Below are 23741 nucleotides of genomic sequence, written 5' to 3'. Positions count from 1 at the left end.
AAATAACGCAATGGCACTGACCATGCCAGATACCACACACACACACAATCACACACAGCTTCCTCCCTCAGGTTCTTGGATGTTATTCACAGACAATCTTTAGACACATTTTGCAATTTTAAGAGTCACAAAGTGATTTTTTTTCTAATTACATAGTTTCCCACTAAACACTATGCTCTAAGTGTATCTGATGATATCACGTGTGCATGTTCATCCACTCTATCCAAAAAATGTTTTTGCTTCCAGGTACATTTGCAGTGGTTGAGCAACTAATTCATCACAGTGAATAGTGTGCTTTTATTTATTTCCAGTCCTTCCATACATAGAATAAGCTGTGAATGCAAAGACACCCTGCATGTTAGAGTAGATCGAGTAGACACAGTAAATACGGCACACAGCATATTTTAGCATGTACATGTCAACGGCAGTTGCCATTTCTATTTACCAGAATCCTAACTTTTCTCTACAAACTTTCCAATCAGCTGAAAGTTTGCAACCAACTTCAACACAGCTATAGGAAAATATATATACTAGATGTCTTTGACAGTAGATTGTTTTGAGCACTGTGTACTTTAAATATGATAAACAGGGTTAAAAAACTAACAAAAATATATTTGCACACTGTCCTTTGAAAGTGTGCAAATATAATGAACACTTTCAGATCCAATTATTTATGCAAACTGTGAGCTTACACAAGTCCTTGTTCTGTTCAAGTCAGACCCAGCAGCGTGCAAGAAAGTAGAAAAAGTTTTGCGTTCTCTCCTTACAGTCCAATAACAGCTCAAGAGGAACTTCAATTGAACCTCTGACATAATTTTTGAGAAAACATAAAAATGTTTAAGTGGACTTTGTCTCACTGAGCACTCAATCTGAAGGTTCTTTGGCTTTCGTGGAGGGTGTCACGACAATGTCAGCATAGATCCAACAGGGATCTGTGGCGATTCATTTTAATTGCTTTAACACATCCATCATCATTTGCTTATTAGTTTTTCATGCTCCGATGCCTCCTTATTTTTATTAAAAAAGAGAGAACTGAGTTCAGCTCCCAAAACCTCTGAAATGTGTGATATTCACAGGTGGCATCTGGAGTTTGGGTCCAGCCCATTAAGAGGCTCAAGGACAGATGTCACGCGGCAGAGAGTAGCGCTGGAGCTTCAGTGGAATGTGTGAGGTTTGTGGTTAAGAATTTCCAAAATATATATAACACTTGCCTCAGCAAGCGAGTAGGGATGAATCCATGACTCATACAAAGACATCCGCTTCTCTGGAGAATTGCACTGGCCAACATTTAATAAGGAACATTATCCCCTGCTGTGACACTGATTGTGGTCGAACACTGGATAAGTTGAGGGTTGTGTTGCAACAAGTGATGTGCCCCTGCAGAATTATATGAAAGCAAAAACCTGTCAGTCAACGCGCTGTCATCGTGGAGTGGAGGAAAATGCTTTCACTTTTTGGTCGTCTTTTTTGTTTTTGGCCAAAGTATTTATTCGTTTCCCAAACGCTTCAAGAAACATGGCAATAAGGCAAAAAGATCTGTAGCTTTTAATAAAAATGAAGAGCTCCATATGTTTTATGTATTTTAGTCCGCTGTAGCGAAGGTTTCACGCGGGGCTATGTGAAACCTCACTGTGTGCAAATCACGACTCATCAAATAGCCACTTTCTTCCTTTTTTCCAGATATTTGTTTTTAATGTCATTGTCAACAAATCCTTTAAAAACACCAAAATAAAGAATTCGATCGTATGCCTTTGTAACTGAGCTACACATTTACCAATGTGCCTTCATTTTATGTACACGGGAACTTTTTTTTAAACAAGTCAATGCCACTTCCCACTGCAAACCAAATCTGCATTGTACAGTCAGTATAAATGCCAGCATACCACCGTTTTAGGAAATGATATATTAAGAAATTAATTTTTAAAGCTAAACTGTATATTTGAGCTTGAGCCACAATGTCACAAACATAGTAGGGGACTTGGAACGTAATAAGAGACATTGGGGATTTTGGTCTTGTAAGAGCAACAAAACTACTGAATGCCACTGCAACTTGTCAAGCTTTATATTATGTGGAAAACTATTAGGAATGCATTAGTGCACTTAAAACTTAAAGCGGCAGTCTCAAAGATTATTATTATTACCAACTAGGTGCCTGTGGCATCATTAGCGGAGAAAAAAAGCTACCTTTAAAGCAAACTGAGAATTTTCTGCTGCCACATCAAAGGTAGAAGGTTTGCTTTAATGCTTTCTGTCACAAAGCCTCTGCAGGGCACGGTTCTTGTTTTTGACAGGGTGTAATTTAACCCAAACTAGGATTTTATCTACCACTAAAACCAATGTAAAAGGAATAAAAATATTCAGTGACTGAATATTTTTGCTCTTAAAATGCATTCGAAGGTGGTTGCTACGAAAAATACTCGGCAGTTGTTTGGATTAATCATCTATCTACTGTCAGAACTAAAACACGCAAAGCTTGTCTCAGTAGTTTCTCGATACCAACTGCTCCAAACTGACGGTGGCTGTGAGCACTGGCATGATGGATTCCTTGTGGCGGTGATGTCGTACAAATATCCGGTTGCAAAAGAAGACCTGTAGGAGTCCCCAAATCAGTCAGGACTGAAATCTTGAAGACTGCTGCTTTATTTTGAACACTTTAAAATGTAAGAACAGCAGCTTTTACTGCATGTTGAGTTCATGATTGTAATCACAGTGTAACAGAAGGAGAAACACCAACATAAATTAAGTGCACTGTTCAGTTCAGTTTTAGGTGTTTTCCTTTTGTCATCATGTTCTTTGCACATGCCTACGGTGATATGTTTTAGTACACTTTCCAAAAAATGTAAAATCTGCCTCATCCTGTGCTCGCACGCACGCACGCACGCACGCACACACACACACACACACACACACACACACACACACACACACACACACACACACACACACACACACATGTGTTTGCCTTCTTCTCTGTGCTGTTGTATAATTCATGTGTAACAAAATGTAACCAACCATCGGAGACAGATGGTCTGGCATATGTTCCCCAACACGACTGCCTCTTTGGACCCAGTACACTGAGGCTCACACAGCCACGCAAACACATTAATACACACTCAAAACATACAGTTTGGAGGCCTGGTGTTCCTCGGCATCCCAGTAAGCGCATAATAAGAATGAGAGTGACATTGTAAGGATTACCATAGAGGCATTTTGGATATACAGATGGGGCTCAGCGTGTCTGTAATGAATGTGGTCTGTGGAGCCAGTAGATCTGTTTGCTGTATGCGCAGCGGTTTCTATGCCGAAGCTCCTCTTATTGACTTGGCCTTGTTTCAGGTCCCACTAAGATAAGTGCCAGGTGATGACGTGAGGACTCTGCGGGTGTGGCACAGTTAGTTCTGAACCCTGTAGCTCCCAGCGAGCATGCTCCCTGTATGTTTCTTTATAGTCCAGAGGGGGCCGGGAGCCAAGAGGTGACACAAAGCAGCGGATGACCAGGAGGCGAGACTGTAAATAGCTGATGGGTAAAGATAGCATGATCCATAGAGGAGAAGGTGAAGAGGAATTTCTCTTTTTTTGTTAAAAGTTTGTTCTAAGAGTTTCTGTACACCCACTTTTAGTAGTGGAAAGAGTTAGGAAGGGGAGAAAACAGTCACAGCTACAGCAGTCCAGAATAGAGATGGGTAGAGATGAGTGGTAGCAGAGAGACGGGGAGCAGCCGGAAAGTAAGGCCCGAGCACTTGCGCTCCCCAGAAGACCGCGTTCCCCCAAAGTAAGCCACCTGGGCTGCCGAGAAGAGAGAGAAACAAAGGGCAGGGAAATGTTAGCCAACATGTGTGTCTTTGTAGTTGGAAGACAGCTCATTCACATGAGGGTCAGTCATGCAAGACAGTGGGGTGCAGAGAGAGGACACGGTTGGAGGAATGTAAGCACCTCTAAGCCTTTTATTCCAAACCACTGTAATTAAGACTTAATGCATCTCGTTCTCTGGTAGTGCTTCTTTTGTTCTAACGATCTTGGTAATCCGGATACCCTGACTCTGCCAGGACCACTCACCCACACAGGCTGACCCATCGTCGTTGGGCTCAAAGCCCTGGTTGCATCTTCTCTTGGCGCGGCACTTATAGCTACCATAGGTATTGGTGCAGACAGGGCGGTCAGAGGGACACACAGAGGGGAACTGGGTACACTCATCTTGATCTGAGGGCAGGGAGAAGTGAGGAAGGCAAAGACACTTGACGTGTGTGAGGATTTTTAAACAAAGAGACAAGCACAGAGTTTGAAGGTGGATAAAGTGCCTCAGCTTACCCGTGCAGCGGCCATTCTCATTCAAAGCAAACCCGTGACCACACTGTAAGAGACAATTAGTAAGAAATATTATTTTTAATGAACTCTCCTGTGAAAGATCCGTAAAACTGTTGCACTATCCCAACAATTTACAATAAACAACTTGATGTCGATTGTTTCTTGAAGTTGGTGTTGTGTTTGTAGCAGCTTTGTTATTCGGACAAAATGAGTATTTAGTTTATTGAGAATAAAAAACATGCTGAAACCCACTATGAAGCACTTGTGTACCTCTATTTCCACAGTAGGAGTAACTTCCTCCTCATCTCTTGGATAGTGGATCTCCTGCACTGAGTTGATCTCTGACGGCTCGAGGGCCCGGGCTACTGAACGACCATCTGGCCAGAACACCTCCACACTGGTGGCCACATCCTTGCCTATTCAGGGAAGTAGAATCTGAGGTAGTTACAGTGCATACAGAAATATAAGACCACTGATCACTGAACCTTACAGTGTTGAGGTTTGTCAGACACATGACTAACCACATGGCAGTAACTTGTCTGTCGTTTTAGATGGATAACAATCTTGGTGACAATGTATGGTCAAGACATCAGTCCACAAAGGAAACATTTGTATTCTCCAACCAGTTGGCAGGTGGTTGCCTAAGGTTGTTGCTAAAGCCCCAGTCACACAAGCCTAGAGACTGCTCCCTTAGCAGCCTGTCTTAGTCGGCCATAGTCTGTATGGGAGATGCAAACTTGTCTGCAAACACTGTCCAGTAAGGTGTAGTAAATCTGTGCAAACTGTGACACAAACCAGAAACTGAGACTTTTCACCTTCAAAGTAAAAGCTGCACATTTTGACAGGTCAGCTGAGGCACTTTTACTTGGGAGGAGAACGTTCTCCATTTTCCAGTCTGCATTGCACTTTTCCAAGTTTCACTACAGCACAGCTAGTAGTTAGCAAATGTCTGCAAACAAATCCCCATCTTTCATGCAAATTATGGGCACCTGCAGCAACCAGGTAACAACCACAGCAATTTACAATCACACGGTTTTCCCTCCCAACCACTGGTTGTATCACATCCAATACAAGATACAATTCTTGAGCAATGTACACATGATGAAACGTGAGAAACCTCTATATATTGGAGGTTATCTCTTTCCTTTCTTTTTTACTGGCTCACGTTGTACAAGCACTCTCCCCTCTTCGCTCTATTAACTGTTTTCATTGGGCATAGAGAAAGCCCCTCTCCAGAGGCCCTCTGTAGCCCTTAATTAAAGTGGCATTTCTTATGTAAACAGATCTGGAGTTACCTTGCCAGACAGACAGTCCACTCAGCAGGTGTGCTGCCTGAGAGCCAAAGAATATTTCACCTGTTCTACACCCACGTGACACCGTCTCATTTTGTTGTGGGGAACAGATCTCACATGTCTAAGAGTACTGACACTTTTCAACCTGGAGAATGGAGGTCTCTACTAAAGCCACAATTGTCTGGATAGTTTGCTGCTGGAGTGTATTATGAGGGCCACCAAAGGTGATGTGAGCTTGGACAATCCTGATATTGAACAGGCTCAGTGAGGAGAGCCAGGGAGGAGTAGTGGGTGGGTGGGCTAGCAGGCCTGTATGGTAACCAGCTGACTGTCCTAGGGAAGGACAGTCAGAAAGAGACATAGAGCTAGTTCCTCACAACCATGGCTGGTTTCCATCTGCAGCACCTGTCCTCCTCCGCTCTTCATGTTTTGCCCAATCAGCTCCCTCCCACAGAGAACTTTTGCTCCCGTGGGTGCCTAATCAGGCTGAAGGTATTAAGACAATGCTTTCCACATGCTTTTGTTTTCTTCCTTGCTGCTACTCTCTGCAATGTTTATCTGTCTTACCGCCCATTCAAACCTCAGAAACCAATTTGAGAACAAGAGAAGCAAGCTATGAAGAAATGCTTTTATTAATTTATATCAGAGTGAATTAACATTAGATGTTGCATCTGCGGATCAGATAAAACAAGTTAAGCGTGTATTTTCTGATATTTCCTTACCGAGGCCAAAGTGGGCAACAGGCTCCATCTCACAGAGGTACCCTGAGCCGCCATCAATTATTCTTGTGTGTGGGCCACTCTTTTTTGTATATACAACCACTTTAGCTCCCCTGGCAAAAGCGCCAAATTTTGTCCGGGGAATCACTCGCAGCCATGAGTTTGCATTGCCCTAAGAAAAAGGCAGAAAAAGGGGAAAAAAAGAGGGAGTAAGGCTTAATGTCACACTACTTATCGAGTATCACATGTCTCACAATCACTCACCTGGTTGACTTTGTAGACAGAGAGAGGCTGTGCTGCACTTTCACCGTGAGACACCAGCAGTTCCAGGCGCCCATCCCCATCAAAGTCTGTGGCTACCGCTCCTGGAGATTCATCACAGTAATGATGCGGCTAAACACTCGAGGATACATTCCTCATAACATTTATTATCCTCATGCAGGGACATAATCCAACAGTCATTGAACTAATAATGTGGAACCAATTCTATTTTTTCCTATAATAAAGTGCATGAGGAAACTCAGATTCTAAGTGGAGCTCTAATGCCATCTAGAGGTTTGATGTTGTAATAGCAGAGGAGATATGGTGTAGTGCTGCTTATCATTTTTAATAGAGCTGTATGACAGCTATCTTTTCTGCCATGCTCACCGGTTCCTCGTCCTTCAGGCTCTGCTGCCTCCCCGATATTCAGCTCTTCTATCTGGGGGTCTCCATGTTCTCTCCTGCTCACCCTATTGAAGTAGTACCACAAACATTACCCTGAAATCACTGCAAAAATTCTAAGCTGCTATAAATGTGGTTGCAGTATAGGAAAGATCCAAATAACACAAGGCTTTTCTGAAACTCGTCACTATGCTACAATTAACTGTTTTGTTTTGTTGTTTTTAAACTGGAAACTGGAAACTCTTTAATGCATAAATTACACAATTAGATTAAAATATGATAAGTTTATACTTGATTTAATAAAAAAGACAACGAATTGTTCCAATTGCTGATATCCGTAGTGATATTGTCAATAAATTAGTACATAGTACATATAATAGGCACCACTCAGACTACTGACAATATTCTATTATGAGTAGATTTTGAATAGACAATTACTGTAGTGGAAAACTTTACAGTGACCTGCAGTCTCCTAATCAGAAGATATAGTGCATATTACTACACATAACACAGGAAACTAACATAAATAATGCACATAAATCTCAGCAAACACAAATACAACAACCAGAAGACAAGAAGAAAATTAGATATTTCCAAACTTACATAATTACTGATTTGTATGAATTAATTATTATCAATTCGTAATTTGTCATATCTCTGTGAAGCACATTGGTGAAAATGTATTGAGTTTACAAACCTGTATCCTTTGTTAAACATATGCACATTATCACCCACCATGAACCTGCTTTCCTTAAAATAATTAGCTATCTTGGTACACTAATCTGCTGATCCTGACTATTAAACACTTCAGCTAAGCTAAATATTGATTCGTTGTGTTGAATTAATTAGTTTGGGCTTGTTTTTATTTCAGTGCCAGAGAATAGAGTTTGAAAAAAGCTGATTCATCTTCGGAGCAGACAATGGCAGAGCCACAGGCCATGGAGCTGTGACCCCTGTCAGACCATGCCCAGAAAGACAAATTTTCCTTCGATGACCTGGTGTGCAGGAATATTCAGCTCCAGGAAATCTGTGGAGCTCAAACTGATTATTGATATTCAGAATAAATTAACCCAACATCTCCTGGCAACGTTCATCATGAGTTCTGCATCCTGTTCAGATAAATATGCCAGATCAGATTTTTATTCAGGAAGATGGGTTCATTCTACTATTAAGTCCTAACAATTAATATGTATCATATATTACATTTTAAGAGCTGAGTTCATTAATATTATCAAGAGAGGAAGCCAAACCACGAGCCAAAAAGAGACCTAAAACTGTCTTAATGAAAGATTCATTCATGTGTGGAGGAGGAGGCGGGATGCCAGACTAGATAAGTATCCTTGGCTGGGAATTTTAAATTCTTCTCAGCTTCCATGCTCGGCTTTAGAATATTAAATCAAGACACAAGAGTATTCGATTAAGCTTCTCATCAAAGTGATGTTAAAAACTTACTGTCATACTTGAACAAAATCTGACAGTGTTGGTGCGAGTACCTAAAGAGTCTGTTGGCGGAGGGGCCTCTGTAAGCGATGTTATTGAAGAACACCTCCAACTCGTTGTCATTGTCAAAATCTGCAGCGACAACAGTTCGAACCGGGGAGGGCATGGAAAACTTCTGGGATGCTATGTCCTGGGGAAAAAGGTAACATCACTGAAACACATGCATGCATTTACAGAAGCACAATGCATGCATAAGTTGAATGCCTTTCAATTATTTGGATGAAACTGGATGCTGGATACTGCATTTTAACTATTTGGATGAATCTGGATGAAACTTACTAGATAAACTGCCCAGGGTACCAGAATTATCAGGATTTATATAGCTTTTTCCGTATTTATAGTTATAACATTCTAATTTTTACAAATAATATATTATATAGCCTGTAGCAGCTGATCTCAGTTCTGTTCTCAAAATTCTGTTATTCAGACTTAATGTACTTGAGTTGGACCAATTTTATTAATTAATAATAAATCAACTTATTTACTGCAGTTGAGTCCAACCCATGCAAGAGTGTTGAGGCAAAGTACACCCTGGTGGACAGGTCGCCAGTCAACCACAGGGCTAGCACATAGAGAGAGACAACCATTTGCACTCACATTTACATATTTATGGGTAATTTAGAATCACCAGTTAACCTAACCCCACTAACTGCATTTCTTTTGACTTTGGAAGGAAGCCAGGGTACATGCAAACTCCACAAAGACAGGCCCTGGCCTAGTAGTGGATTCAAAAAAGTTGCTCAATTCCACTGACTAATCAGGGTTAAAGGGTTTTCCTTTCCTTCAACTGTCTAGATATGAGAACACCAGAGTAACTTTGTATAAGCAGAAGAGGTTTTCGAGGTAAAAACATTGGAAGGATGTGTAATTTTACATGAACTTGTTTTTACATGAACCTGCTGTGATTACATCTCGTGGTTCCTTAGTCCATTTTGTTCAATGTTATGTGACCTGATGCACTCGCTCGAAAGACCGTTTCATAACCTCAAGGTTCAACCTCCTTCAAAATAAAAACATGTCAATCAGCGTCCAGTGCTTGTGTCTGGGCTCTTTTTACATCCTCTGGCATGGGGCAAGTCGACAGCAGCCCTCGTGCCCCACCTCCGAAAAAAGTCTACAGCAGAAGAGTTTTTGCATGAGAAAGTAACAGATATCTCCCCGCTTCAGTGACACAGTGATAAGTCGGGAAAGAGTTATAGAGCAGCCCTTCACTCCCCCCAGTATTTACTCCCTGTTTTAATTATAAGGCTCATAAAGCTGCAGGGGTGGGGGCCGCCCACAGTGACCTTCTGCTTCTCAGGTGAAGGAGAGGGGATGGCCAGCTGAGGCCAAGAGTGAGGACAGCAGGGACAGCTCCGTAATAAGTGCCGAAGACAGTAGGCGCATGAATAAAAGTGCCTTCAGGAACAAAAAGGGCTCTCCCCAGAACTAATACAGGGCTTCTAAAGATATAATCTGCATGGAGTTAATTAGAAATAAATAGTAAAATGACTAAATTTCCTTACACTGACCAATTTTTACTTCAGATTACTGAATGCAAAAGAACTCCAAGAGAACTTCTACTAAAACCTTTCTTCTTTTTAAATATATATTCATTATGTGTATGTGTGAGCACAAGTGTATGTTAAACCTATTCCAAGGAAACCCTCTGCAACAGATTTTAATTAAAGCACAAACGGGCCTAATCGGCACTTTCCACTGCCCAGGCAAGCTGCTGGTTCAGCCCAATTTATTGGTGGTTTACTGAAGTGATACAACAGCTTCATTATGCATGCCAAAGGTCAACACGGCTAGTAGGAGTGTCAGCTTGTGTGGGCGAAGGGCGTCTTAAATATGTTTTGGGGTTGTGATTTAACAATCTTGGTTCAAAAAAAAAAAAACATTGTCAGGCTAATTCAATTTGTCTTTTGTGTTTTTGCACGTATAGGCGTAACAGGGTTTGAGTGTCTCAGTGTGTGTGTGTGTGTGTGTGTGTGTCATGCTGATGGAACTATCTCTGGGCAAAGCATCACACATTAACCCCTTACTCGACCCCTATAAAGATGTCTTGGGTGACATTTATCTCCTAGGTAAAAGATGCGAGTGCAGGTGGTGGCAGATAGATCACCGAGCCCGAATCCTCTACAGATTTATGCAGCAGGGCCTGTCTCTGACTTCGCCACTCTAAAACTTAGTACCCAAACAGATGCGTGCTGCTGGCTGCCTTGCACACGCTGTCTGTAGAGTCATTGATTGAGTAAATCACTAACCTTGCGTCTTTAAATACCACTCAAACGCAAAGTGGGCAGCCACTGAGTAGTGTTAATTCACTCGCCAACCATTTGGATTGATAGTCCTTTGATTCACAGTGATAACAGGTCTGATTTGTTTTATTTGTGCTCCTTGTTCATTAGACAGAAGAACAACAACCTCTCTCTGAAACTCTCTAGAGTTGACAGTGACAATCTGAATGGGCTTTTTGGGTCCTTCACTAAGTAAAATCATATTATTCAATCGGTTATTGCAGTGAAATCACAAGCACTGCAACTTTTGAGCACACTTTCCTCAGCAGATCACATGTGGAGTGGAATGTGTGGAAATGTGAGAATGCCCATGCTTCCATTTATCATATGTGATCATTTGAAGTAGGTCTTTATAAGGTATCTGGCAGTCGTGTCGGTTTGATGCTAACTGAGCTGATAGCATCAAATCCGGGCCCACCTTAAACTTTTGCTTGCGGTTACTGAGCTGCATGTACAACCGATGAGGTCCGTTCCAGTTCCCGTAGACGATGTCCGTCTTACCGTCACGGTTGAAGTCTGCAAGAGCCACCCCTCTGCCGTGCTGCATGGGGTCTTCTACACCTAAAAAGATTCGAGATGTTCCCAATCTGTTTCCATCATCTGCCATCAATATTTTCAAAACCAGGTAACCCTGACCAGTGCTGCTGCTGGAACTGTGTCATTGGGTACAATACAGCACTTCAGTGTCTGATTTATTAAACAACAAACTGGTGACATAAAAACGATGAAGTGCTACATTTCTAATGTTTAAAATCAATCACTGAATTCATGGCAATCACTTTCTTGTCATCATGAGATGACGGTAAAAAAAAACAGCTTCTCTGATAAGCTGATGGCTTTGCGCTTCACCTGCAGCGATCAAACACATACTTTATCACAATGAGTCATTACAGAAAAGGAGGCCTCACCAGTTATTATTACTATAGTGCATTTAAATCATCTTGATTTATTTATTTTTTTAATAAACTTAATTTATTGCTTTCTCATTCTGTGAGGTTTCATTGCAGTTGACAGCTAATTAATCGTTAAAAGCCACAATATTAAAATATATGGTTTAACAAACTTAGATTTTTATATTAATTAGGTTGAAATATTTTAGGAATCATGCACGACTGATATTTATTCTATACAACAATGCCTCTCGCGTTTATTGTTTTTCACAGGATGATTGATGTGTGAAGAAATAACTGATCTCCCAGGCTATGATCTGGTAAACTGCACGTGATCATCTCACCAGCCTGCTGTGCCACATCCGTGAAAGTTCCATCGCCATTGTTCCTGAACAAGAAGTTTGGACCGTACTCATTGTCGCAAAACACATCAGACAGAGTCTGACTGACAATGGGCCCCACCACGACACCTCTTCCTCCTGCACAGAGAAAGACAAGGGAACAAGACACACAGCGGTGGGAGAATTAGGCAGCTCAGAAGAGGGCTAGCACAACATTTGGGAGGAAAAAAATGAAGCAGGATATGAGGAACAACAGAGAGAGCAGAGGGAGAGAGATCACCGCCTTAACAAAAGTGAAAGGGAAGAGATTATTACTGTCTTTCCAGGTCATTTCCTCTGAGTAGGGCAGCTCTTTCTGCTGACACAGACACTGACTCTGATGGGTTACATACACACAAACACAGGTAAACACACCTAAGCACAACAAGAAATGCAAAAACACAAAGAATCTTTTGCATTAACCAAAAGCAAACAGTAATTTTCTCCTTATGTAGTGATTTTTGTAACTGTTACACTTGAAGGTACACTTTTAGCATCACCCCAGGATTCTCCAGTGACATTCTGTAAAATGTAGTGCTTCATCTCAGACCAGCAGAGTTTAATTATGGAGTTGAAAGGGCTTTGATTGTCCTTCCAGTATGCAAAGTCACTGCTGCAAGTCATGACTCGCTGCTGATTTACTGGCCCGCTCCATCAACCCAGACAAATACCACTCAACCCCTACGGCCATAAACCACTAATGTCTCTCTGGAGATATGTAACCATTAGATATACAACTTCACCGACTGTCCCTCTCCTCTGATTAACGGCAGTTTGATGACAAAGCCATCTATCGTACATCATTCACAGCAAATGTGAGCAAGCTCATCTTCCCCCCTGGTGGATCAGATGATATCCTGCACGTGAAAAAAAAATCCATAGATGATGAAGATTCATGCCGGGGCGCTCACATACAAAGTCACCTCGTATTTCCAAAACTCACCAGAACAAGGACTTTTCAGTGATTATAATAAATTATCACAGGGGCAGCATTTTTTTTCATCATGACAGTCTCTATTATGAAGAAATTAATCATGGTAACATTTTTTGCATTTACTGTTCTGTTCTTCTATATATCACAGACCTAAATTGATCCACGTGATGACGCGGGCTGTAGTGACACATTTCAACATCATTTCAGTGAAATATTCATTTTGTTTCCAAAAACAGTTCTAAGCAACATTTTTAATGAAAACAGGGAGTTGATTTGCCAAATACAATGTTTTATGTTCCTGTAATGATTATTCTGCCAGTATGTGAAAACCCTTTAATCCAAACAATTAATGCTAAAATATAATTAATGCCATCCATGAATTTTCTCAATTACTGTCTTACTAAAACGGAAACTATTTAATTTGATTTAGATGCCAAGATTAACAGCTGAATTTCATGGTTAGAATAGGTTTGATATATGTGTTTGCCGCCCTTTGCCTTTGATTCCCTGTGACTTTGGCTGGAGTAAATAGCTGACAGCGCCAAAAGAGCCTTTACATCCTCTTTCTTCTTCTTTCTCTCAAGCCCTTTTTCTCTTTCTCGCCTGGCACTTCTCTAACCCCCTCTGACTCGCCCCTCGTCTGCTTCCCTGTGTGTCGCGAAGTCCTATATTTCAACCTCTGTGAGTACAACAAGCACATGCCCCTTCTGCAAATGTCTGTATAAATCAAACTAGAGGGCCAGTAGTGCTGGGTGATCTTAAAGCAATCGTCTATATCAAATACCCCCAGTCAGTGCTTCATACCCACCAATGAATTTGTTGACTCCAGCCCGCTCTGCCACATTGGAGAGGGCAACGACGCCCTGCGAAAGGTCACTCGCTGCCTCATCCATTTCTATGAGCGCATGAGGGCCCACGTTGCCACTGGCGTAGTTTGCTATGTAGATAGCATAACGACCTGTACCCTGTGCAGAAAAATAAAGATTTACGTGTATTCATATTTTTATTAATATAAATCAAGAATATGCTGCAACCCGATCAAATGCACTCATAGCTACGCATGAAATTATAAGCAACTGTAAATTAAAAAAAACAAACATGTTTTATATTTCTGCATTTCTGTGTTTCCTGAAGAGCTTTTTAAGATGTCTGTAGTCAGTAAAACAGACTCTACGGTGCTCATGTCATATATAAAAACATTTACTTTTCCTTTGACCATATTAAGGATTGGCTGCATTTTCTCTTATTTCATTAGTTCTTCAATTGCATCATCAACACAATTTTCTTTTACTCTTTTGAGTGGAAGTGGAGGCTCTAAGCTCAATATATAAATCTATGTTCTACCTCTAGACTGCAGGACAGGACAGAAAAATTGTAGTCAGCTTAAAAATGTCTGAAATACTATAAAGTTCCTTAAAGCCAACTGAAAAAGCAAATGTTTTGAAATATGCAACCTCTTTCAGACCCTCACGTTGGAGTATTCATCAAACAAAAATAGGATTAAACAGGTTATTTGTAACACTGTCTAGATCATCTTTTTTTATTATTAATATTCATGAGTTACTATGCTTATTAATATTGTTTACTTTCCCAGTCAAACCTCTCGTCATCTTCAGCTCCACCTACCCCCATTTCTTACCCCGTACCCCTTATTCTTAGCCCTTTCTCCCTACTCCTTGCTCTGCCTCCCTTTGGAGATTAATTTCACACTCCATTATCAGTCAGAGTCCCTGCAGACACAAAATCACAGACGGAACCACACTAATAGACTACACACTCGATTCCAATGAGCTTTCCCACCAGGCCTAACATATTTCAATCAACAGAAACACATGCACATATGCAAACAAATGCACACACGCAATTTCACTATTTCTGTTACACCATATTGTATCTTTACAATGCAAGGAAGGTAAATGAGTCTGGTTGATATAAATGTCATTTAGTGTCACATGCTGTGGGAGCAGTGCGTCGCGCACACACCGCATGCCGGACACGCAAGCACGCTCCGAAGCTGCCAAACATGAAAATGAATTACAATGAAAGAGCTAAAGGCAACTGGAAGTTACTTAACCAACTTAAAAGTCAACGGTTTTTCAATAAGTCTTCACCCAAGGCTAATTTCTGTCACTGGGATTGGCATTGTGAATAGCGCGCTATACATGCCTGCAGTGCATGTTGGTCCAAGGACTGCACACCCTTTACATCAATCAAGAAGTATGAATAAGCTAACTTGCCGCTACTGCAGCATTTTTATTCTTTTATTGTCAAGAACTGCATCTTGTACTTTTTCACTGAGCTTCATTTGAACAATTTTTTAATTATTCTGGCTTTTAAAAGTCGTTTATTTTTTCATGCCTGCCAGTTTAAAGTTTTAGTGAACCAATCTATCAGTTCAATGTGAGGCCCTTCAATATGTCACCTCCATCAGTTTGTGTTAGAATGATGATGGGATGTCACTTTCAAGGAGACCGGGTAGGGACGAAACGGTCGGGTGGTAAATCGATCTTTTTCTCTTAAAGATAACACTTTATTTATGAGTAAACAACATCGAAAGCATTAGCTACCCAGCTGACTATAAAGCATGCTTTGCTTTTGGCCTGTGCAACGTTCTGCAGCTGTTTCTTTTAATATGTTCTAATAAAACCTGTTCAGCAACAGGAAAACATGTTCTCTCTCTGCTGGTCAGCTGGAACTGACATGCAAAAGCACACATCGGGGTTTTGGCTCCTTCCAAAAGAATCATGCCATTTAAAAGCAGATATCTTTCCAATCGGTTTGGCAGCAGCACAACTTATCAGTGCTCAGTGTGATGGGACAGTGGTTAAAAAAATCTATTGTAGTCTTTACTTTCCTCTTCCCGCTATTACCTTCTTTAGCCCGTCCCTGATTGGAAGTGAGATTTGCATGCGTGGGTGTGAGATAAGAGACAAAGAAAGAGGGTGAGCGTGTCAGTCAGTGAGAGAAAAGGGACTAAAAAATAAAAGTGGAAACAATGGAGAAGGGACTGAGTGAAAGAGGGGAAAAAAATGCTACGGGCAGAAAGCAGTAGTGTGCAGTCATCACTCCTCCCCTCGTACGATGTTCTATAAAACAAACGAGCCCTGGCTTCTGTAATTACACTGGTGCGATGGACAGAAGAGAGAAAATGGCACACCATTCCCCCCAAATGAACTGTCATAGCACATGCTGAGAAGGGCGGCGTAGGCAGGGCATGAGTTATCACTGGTAAACAAACAGAAGCACCCGTGCATGTACGGAGAAGACACTCTAGGGAGTGTGCGTACGGTGCAGATCTGCATATAGTGCACTTGATGTGTGTGTGTGTGTTTGTATGAGAAGTACCTTTCTGTCCACACAGGCCACTGAGCGCCCAGCCATAGGGTTGGCTACGTCTCTGTGTTCGTTAATATCATCGCTCAGCAGATCTTCAAAGCGCCCATTACGGAACTTAAACAGCTTGTCAGAGTATGTTGCCCGACCTTGATGCAGAGAGAGAAAAGGTTCAGGAAAGACAAAGACTGCGTGGAGAAAAGAGGCATTGTGTAATGCAAAAACTGTGGGTGAGTGAAAACAGGCTCCTGTGGCTGGAAGTGAGCAAAGTGATAAAGGAGTTTAAGAAAAATGACAGACGTGAGGTGTTGCAGTTTTGGCAGTCTGATCTCTGGGTTTCTCACAGATTAATAGCGGCGCAAAGCTTATCTGTTATCTGCTGAAGACTCAGCTGAGATAAGCTTAATATCTGCATACCGATTCTCCTCCTTTGTCTCTGTGTAAAAGGAAAAAAAAGAAAGAAAGCCCTATGTGTGCCTTTGTAGTTTTCCAAAAGTGTATCAGCTCGCACTGTACCAGAGAAGGCGTTATTGGTGTTGAGGACATAAATCTCTTCCCGTCCATCTCCATCGATGTCACAAGCTGTCACTCCGATGGCGTTGCCTTGACGGTCTCTCAGGGCATAGAACGGGGAGCTACGGTTGTCAACAGCGATGTTGACAAGCCTTTTCCTCTGTTTGTCGTACTTTAGCACCAGGTTCGGGCCGTTGTAGCTGTCACGGGCAAAAATAGCATGCTGTTATAATGCACATGACTGACAGTATGACATTCTTGTTTTACAGTTTATGAGCTTTAGCAAGTGCTGGCTGAACATGCTGAAAGCAACATTTGCTTGCTGGTTTAGTTTGAAGTTTAACTTTATAAAGACTTTGATGACAGCTGGACTCCTGCATCTCTCTTCTATTCTGTAGTTGCAGATTTGATCAGAGAGATTGATTGGCAAGCAAAATTTTTAGATTCACATTTTATTTATTTATTTTTACTTATAGCAAATCATTTTGACCTTAATGTCTATTTTTTGCCTCTTAAAAATATCTGTTACATGCAAACGAATTCTGTTTATTGCGTAATAACATCACTCATGTATTTTCATAATTTGGATTTTATGGCATGTAAGTCCAGGATGAGTCAGTCATGTAGTCCTTAGTTTACCGGACACAGAAGCCCTTTAGGTTTATATTATGGAGACGTTTCACTGAGATCTTATGCTTGTCACATTGGAGCTCATGAATTTTGTTTACCCATAAGTAGGGCTGCCACAAACGATTATTTTGATAGTCGACTAGTCACCGATTATTTTTGCGATTAGTCGACTAATCAGATCATCATCCATTGGACGTAAAACTACAGCTTATTGCACCAGCAGCATCTGCTCTTATATAACTATCATTAGCTTACAGCTTTAAGTGTTTAAGGTCTGTGCTAACTAAAAATAAAGACAAGATGATAGTTTATTAAATTTTAATGAAATTTGCAGATTGTTTCGGTGAAGTTTAATAAACTCCTTGCTATCTAAAATATACCCCAGAATATGCTCCAGAATATACCCCAGGACACTGGGGTATATTCTGGAGCATCTCACACTTCTGATAATCAGTTGTCTCCTTGAGTTTATTCAGCTGTGTAAAAACTATAACTTTAATCTCAGACAAACTGATTTACTCAGGAACAAATAAAATACTAAAAAAAAAAAAGCCAAACAATAACATTTTAAGTTATCTAAGTGACTCATATATATTTAACCTGAGTAGCGAAAGACGGTGGTGGGTTTGAAAACGATTTGCGGGAGTCCGGTGTTCTTGCAGCGCTAGTGAGCCTATCCCCCGGCTCGCTAACGAGCTAGTGGGTAACAGATGTCTCCGAAAACGTCGGAGCGCTTTTGAAAATATGTGGTGTCCTGATAAACTGAGCAGATATTTGAGGTTTACACAGCTACATTCTCGCCTGAAAATATGTTAAACGTTTATTTTGTGACCCAGAAAGAATAATAAGAGTAACATTAAAACTAACTAGCTGCCGCCATTGTTGGAAACTGCGCTGGGCCGCGCTATGAATTCTGGGACACAGCTGCTGCTTCTTCTTCTTCTTCTTCGGGGTTTAACGGCAGCTGGCATCCTTGTATATGCAATGCTGCCATCTTCTGTTTCAGTCCGTTATTACACTCTTAAATCCTGCCACTTATTCCTGCGTCTTTTGTGATCTTACAAAGCTTCAAACGACGCTTCGACTATTAAATCAGTCGTCGACGATTTTGATAGTCGACGTAATCGTGACTAGTCGACAAATCGTGGCAGCCCTACCCATAAGCCTCAGGTGCCATTGCAGTGGGGAGCAAATCAGTGAGAGGTGTAAAACAGAACAATGGATAATTTTGATTGCACACATTTTTTTTCAACAGTGTAATCTCTACTCATGGTTTTGATTTAGAATCCAAGCCTCTGATGTTTTTTATGCCAGTTTGCAAGAAATGTTGTAAACTTACTCTTGACAGTGCATTTTGCTAACATTCAGTTTGAAATCAAAATCTAAATTTGCCTAAATACTTAAAAAATATAGTCTAAAATGTTTGGATATACACTACAAAAGCTTTCTTGGTTGTCACCAAAGTATATTAGAGAAGGTCGGCACTGTCAGTGTAATGTATATAAAAGTAATTCATCTGAAGATTATTTTAATTGTAAATTAAATTACATCCTCTATGAGGTTTTGGGATGAGCTCCCGTCCAGGATACCTGCTGAATAGGATGTTTTACCTAAATTACATCTATTAAGCAGGGTCATTTTTGGTTCATCTATTTCCTGTTAAGCACTGGGAAATGTATTCATGCTCAGTCATTGCTGGATTGAGGCAGTCTTGTAAAGCTGTTCCCATCACTGGCACTCTTTTCGATCATATCCATTTTTCATCAGTTGACTGAGCCCCAGGGTGGCCTTAGCATCTCTTATCTTTTAGCTTTTTTTGCCTTTGTCTTTAACCTTTATCTTTTGGAAGTTGTGTTTTTATTTAAGCTTAAGAGTTAGACTAGTGGGAGGGAAACTTAAGGGATTTAGGGGGTTTTTATGGTGATGGTAAGTCCAGCTTTCTCTGCACGCTCCTCACCCAGCTACAAATATCTCCAGGTCTCCATCCCCGTCCACATCAGTGACAGCCACACCATAGTTGAGCTGGGTGGGGTTGTTGTCGTAGTCTGGAGGAAGGACGGTCTTGGTTATAGCTGAGAACACGGGCTCTGACCTCTGAGCCACCGAGAGGGCGGGCAGGAACAAAACCAGCCACAACAACATCCTTACCTGAAGGGCGAAACACACTATTTGCAACATGACTTTTGTTTTAAAGAATTCAAGTGCTGAATAACGCCAACGGACGTTGTACAGACATATACAGTCTGAACAGCAAAATTACCATTCATCCAATCCACAACGCTATTCACCTGAACTACTGCACACGTGACCTGCTAGTTGATGTGTAATGAGAATCCCATAAAAAAATATGAGTCATTCATCTGCAACTGCAACACATCCCCCCACTTTTTTTTTGCTAGTTCTCCAAATCCATCATAAGGCAAACATTGCTGGCAAAGCTTCCTGCTATACTCAGAAATAAAGATGAGGATATACCACTGCAATCAGCGGCATTCTGCAGAGTTAGATCTGAACAACCCATCACATGCAGACAGGCTGAGGAATTACAAGACAGAAAATCCATACATGGAGCGAAGGCATTAGCCAGAGGCCAAGTGAGTACAGAGGAAACCAATACGACCTGTTATAACAGACCTGAGGTGTTGTTTCCTTAGAGACAAGGACCAACACTAAAATGGAAAAGATTTTTTTTCTGTTTGGATAAAAGGACTCAGTGATGTATTATTGTCCTTTAAGTGGTAAGCAGATAAAAGGTGAACATTGATCCAATTCGAGTTGTGAATTGCAGGCAGGTAAAGGTGAGGTGGAGTTTCTGACGCTCAGGCTGAAAAGAAGCAAAGAGGAATTGGCAAAGAGAAGGGTCACCTTCTTAACGCTGAAATAAGAAGCTCATCAGCAACAGCCCTGCAAAACATCACACACACACAGACACACACGTGCACACATTTAAGTGGCATTCTAAAGGCTGACAACTTGATTTTCTCTGCCTGTGGATTTATGAACATGTCCTCCGTCATTCCATCTGTAATGCCGCTGAGACGCTCCCATCTATACTGCTGCAGATTCTCCCTTTCTGCTGAGTGTCCAGGTGATGTATGGCTCTTTAACATCTCCCTCAACAATTCAATTTAAGATAAAACCACAGTGCTGCTTGAGTAATACTCTCAAAAGCACAAAAAGCAGGAGAGGAAGCACCTCTGCTGACACCTGCAGAAATATGGCCGGGGCCAACGCTAACTCCCTGGGCAGGCAGCGCAGCGATAATGCCGGCACAAGAGCCGGTAGTAATGTGGACTGTGCCTGTTAGCAAGAAGGGTTAATTAACAACACTGGGAGCTCAAGATGAGGCAGTTTCTCCCCATTAGAGCAGGATGTGATGACAAATGAGCTGGCCAGTTCCACACTAGAGAAAGGGACTTTACAGACTTGCTAATAAACTCCATATTAGATAGGGGGAGTGGGCTATAAATTAAAAAGAAAAGGAAACGGAAACGTGGAAAGTCAAAAAACTAAGTGTTATGGAACAGCACACAGTCTCTTTAGATCTTTTTAAATGAACTGCAAATCAGCCAATTAGAGGACAAGATAACAACGTGTAAATGATGCAGCTTCTATACTAGAAAGGTGGACAGGTTAACTTTAATAGCCATGCATACAAGGTTATATTCATATTTCAGTTGAACACCAGCCTGAAAAAGACAAAAGGAAAAAAAAACTTTGGTATCCCTTATAAGTCACCCACACAAAGTAATAGCGACATGAAAGAGGATTGGTGATAGGACAGATGAGTGCATGAAATCACTGGAGACTTTTCAGTTTGATAAAATCATGAGGTACTATATTATCCAGCCAAGGACATGAAGTCTCTTCGCCACAGATTCACTGCAGTAAGAACCAAGACATCCTTCTTCAGCTGTCAAGCAAAGTTGGACTTTTCTGCAAGCACATATCCACAAACCATTTTTGCCCTCATCTGGGTTCGATGATATAACATCTGCCGAGGTCACCGCCCAAACAAGGGAACATCGAGCAAAGTAATCTCCTGTAAACCATTCAAAGACAATGAAACGGCCCAGGAAACGAATAGTCGTTTCAGAGCAGAGAAATGCTTTCGATGTGGTTATTTATGTTGGCATTAAGAGGTCATTACCACAGCGTGCAACATCAGCATGTGCTTTCTGAAGAATTCGTGCTCAGCTCTGATCCTGATAACACTGCGACAAAGAGCCAGCAACATCTTCACTTTCAAACACACTTTTGCAGAAGCTCTTTTCTGTGAAGGACACCCTCACTGCAGAACACACACACACACACACACACACACATACACGCATACACACACAAAGCACTCTACCAGTCACAGTGAATTACATTTCAATCAACACCTGACATTAATGACAAGCTCTTGTTCGTCTATCATTTACCACTTAATATAAGGCAACAATAAATCCAGCAAGGATTATTGTTCATTTATTGTTCATTTGACTCACAAAACACATCATATGAGTAGTTTAAACCACCACATAATCATTTAAACAACGTTTAGTAGTTTTTATTGGTTTTTGTTCTATCTATCTATCTATCTATCTATCTATCTATCTATCTATCTATCTATCTATCTATCTATCTATCTATCAAATAAAAATACTTCTTTTAAAAATGAGAAAAGTTAAAAAATAAGCGCACTCCACCTCGGTAATGATAAGTCCATTTACAAAACAAACCTGCTGTCATTTAACTACCTGCACATCGGCGTTTTTAAAACTATGAGCATCATTTAATCCGTGACAGCTACTGTAACCAAAGGGGATGACCGTTTAACAGCATTATTGATAACAAGCGTCTCTGTCTGGGTTGAGGTTTTGCTCTGAAAGTTACGTTCAAATCGTCAACTTTCTTTCGCGTCTTTGCGCAGCAGATCCCAGCTGAGCGCCACAACGATCCTGAACCCAGCGGAAGACGGCAGCTTCAGCAGCGGGCAGACTCAGGTACTCACAGATGCAGAGACGCTCGGGAAACTCCGACAAAATCCTCCAGCGAACTGACACCAGGGACGGTGAGAGAGAGCGAAAGAGAGAGAGAGCTAAACAGCCTTTATCTCAAGGGTTTTTCCCCACTTATTCCCTTTACACAACTTCCAAAAGATTTGCTTTATGAAATCGCTTGTACGAGATTTGAGCCAATCTCCGCGCAGCTTGTTGAATATCTAAAATGAAAACCAATAGGGAAGCTGGGAAACGGCGGGTGGGCGTGTCGGCAGGTGTTTATTATAATCTGGCAGTGGGGCGCAGCTGGGATGAGGATGCGGAGCTTACTCGGTTCAGTTGGGATGCTGTGACTTCTGTCCCATCCACGTGTGATTATAGATGAAAGTTATTAGATATTTTTGGATGTCAGCCACCATTTTTTCCTGTTTTTTTTTTTTTTTCACACGCAGGCAGACTGATTTGAATGAGCCATTTAACAAATTGGAGCATAAGTTCGTTTAAACGGTGCCTCCAGGCTCCTTTCGTGTATACTGAAATATATCCCCACCATATATGTTATGTGTTCATAAAGGTTTATTATATTTATATCTTCAAAAGGTGCAGGCTTCGATTTTTCTTGTGACTCTATATAATTTATATTTATAAAAGAAATATGTTTTTTTTTTTCATTTCAGTATGTTTTTTGCTTGTTGTAGTAATGCCATTGAAGCAAAGGAAAGCACTTAAAATGCTTAAAATGCTTCTTTTTTGTTATCTTAAGATGCCCAGAAAGCTGCTTCAGCTGTATGTGCAAAGTCATAAAACTAGAAGCTCTCAGGCTCTGCTAATGCCCTGTCTTGCGGTTTAAAAAAATAATTGGAGAAAGCACTAAAATTAAGCTGGTGCTTTCTGTACCCACGCTCGACCATGCTTCGAGAAGTTTCAAGAAATTCGGTGCATTAATTTTTGCACAATCATGCTGATTGACAGGGAAATGGTGCATCCTGCTAGGAGGAACAACAGCATCATATCCGCACAAAGCTCGTTAGAAACATCAATATCAAACAGCAATAATAACAAATAGTTCCCTCTCAGAGTGATCATCAAAAAGTTAGTGTTCTGCCTCATACCCGTGAAAGAGAGAGAGAGTTTGCAGGTTTACTGCTGCCAGATGTATAATTCTTATGTCACGCTCTGCTGAGTCCAGCCTCCCAGAGACCCCCCCCCCCCCCAACGAAATGAGTTGTGTGTGTGTGTGTGTGTGTGTGTGTGTGTGTGTGTGCATGTGCACGTGGTTGCGTACGGCATGGTGAAATGAGATGTTCACATCCCA

At 41.2% G+C, this 23741-nt stretch overlaps 1 protein-coding gene across 4 annotated transcripts; it reads right to left on the bottom strand.

The window, feature by feature from the left end:
- Positions 1–248: 248 nt before the first annotated feature.
- crtac1b (cartilage acidic protein 1b) lies at positions 249–22598 on the bottom strand. Of its 4 annotated transcripts, none has more exons than XM_082557703.1 (15): positions 22438–22598; positions 19399–19589; positions 16815–17011; positions 16311–16447; positions 13774–13930; positions 11996–12130; positions 11180–11322; positions 8473–8609; positions 6965–7047; positions 6581–6681; positions 6320–6488; positions 4576–4721; positions 4309–4351; positions 4057–4200; positions 249–2589 (listed from the first exon to the last, which is right to left on the bottom strand). In XM_082557703.1, the coding sequence occupies exons 2-15, from the start codon at positions 19581–19583 to the stop codon at positions 2438–2440; spliced, it is 1929 nt and encodes a 642-aa protein (XP_082413829.1). In that variant the 5' UTR covers positions 19584–19589; positions 22438–22598; the 3' UTR covers positions 249–2437. The 4 variants fall into 4 exon arrangements, with proteins under 4 accessions (XP_082413829.1, XP_082413831.1, XP_082413830.1 ...); XM_082557705.1 differs by having other exon boundaries at positions 2493–2651; XM_082557704.1 differs by lacking the exon at positions 249–2589 and adding an exon at positions 3328–3786.
- Between the last annotated feature and the right edge of the window lie 1143 nt (positions 22599–23741).

Source organism: Aulonocara stuartgranti (assembly GCF_965226115.1).
Source record: "Aulonocara stuartgranti genome assembly, chromosome: 13".
In the NCBI taxonomy this organism is placed as follows: Eukaryota; Metazoa; Chordata; class Actinopteri; order Cichliformes; family Cichlidae; genus Aulonocara; species Aulonocara stuartgranti.
Note: the sequence above shows the minus strand (reverse complement) of the source record. Positions and strands in the feature narration are given on the sequence as shown.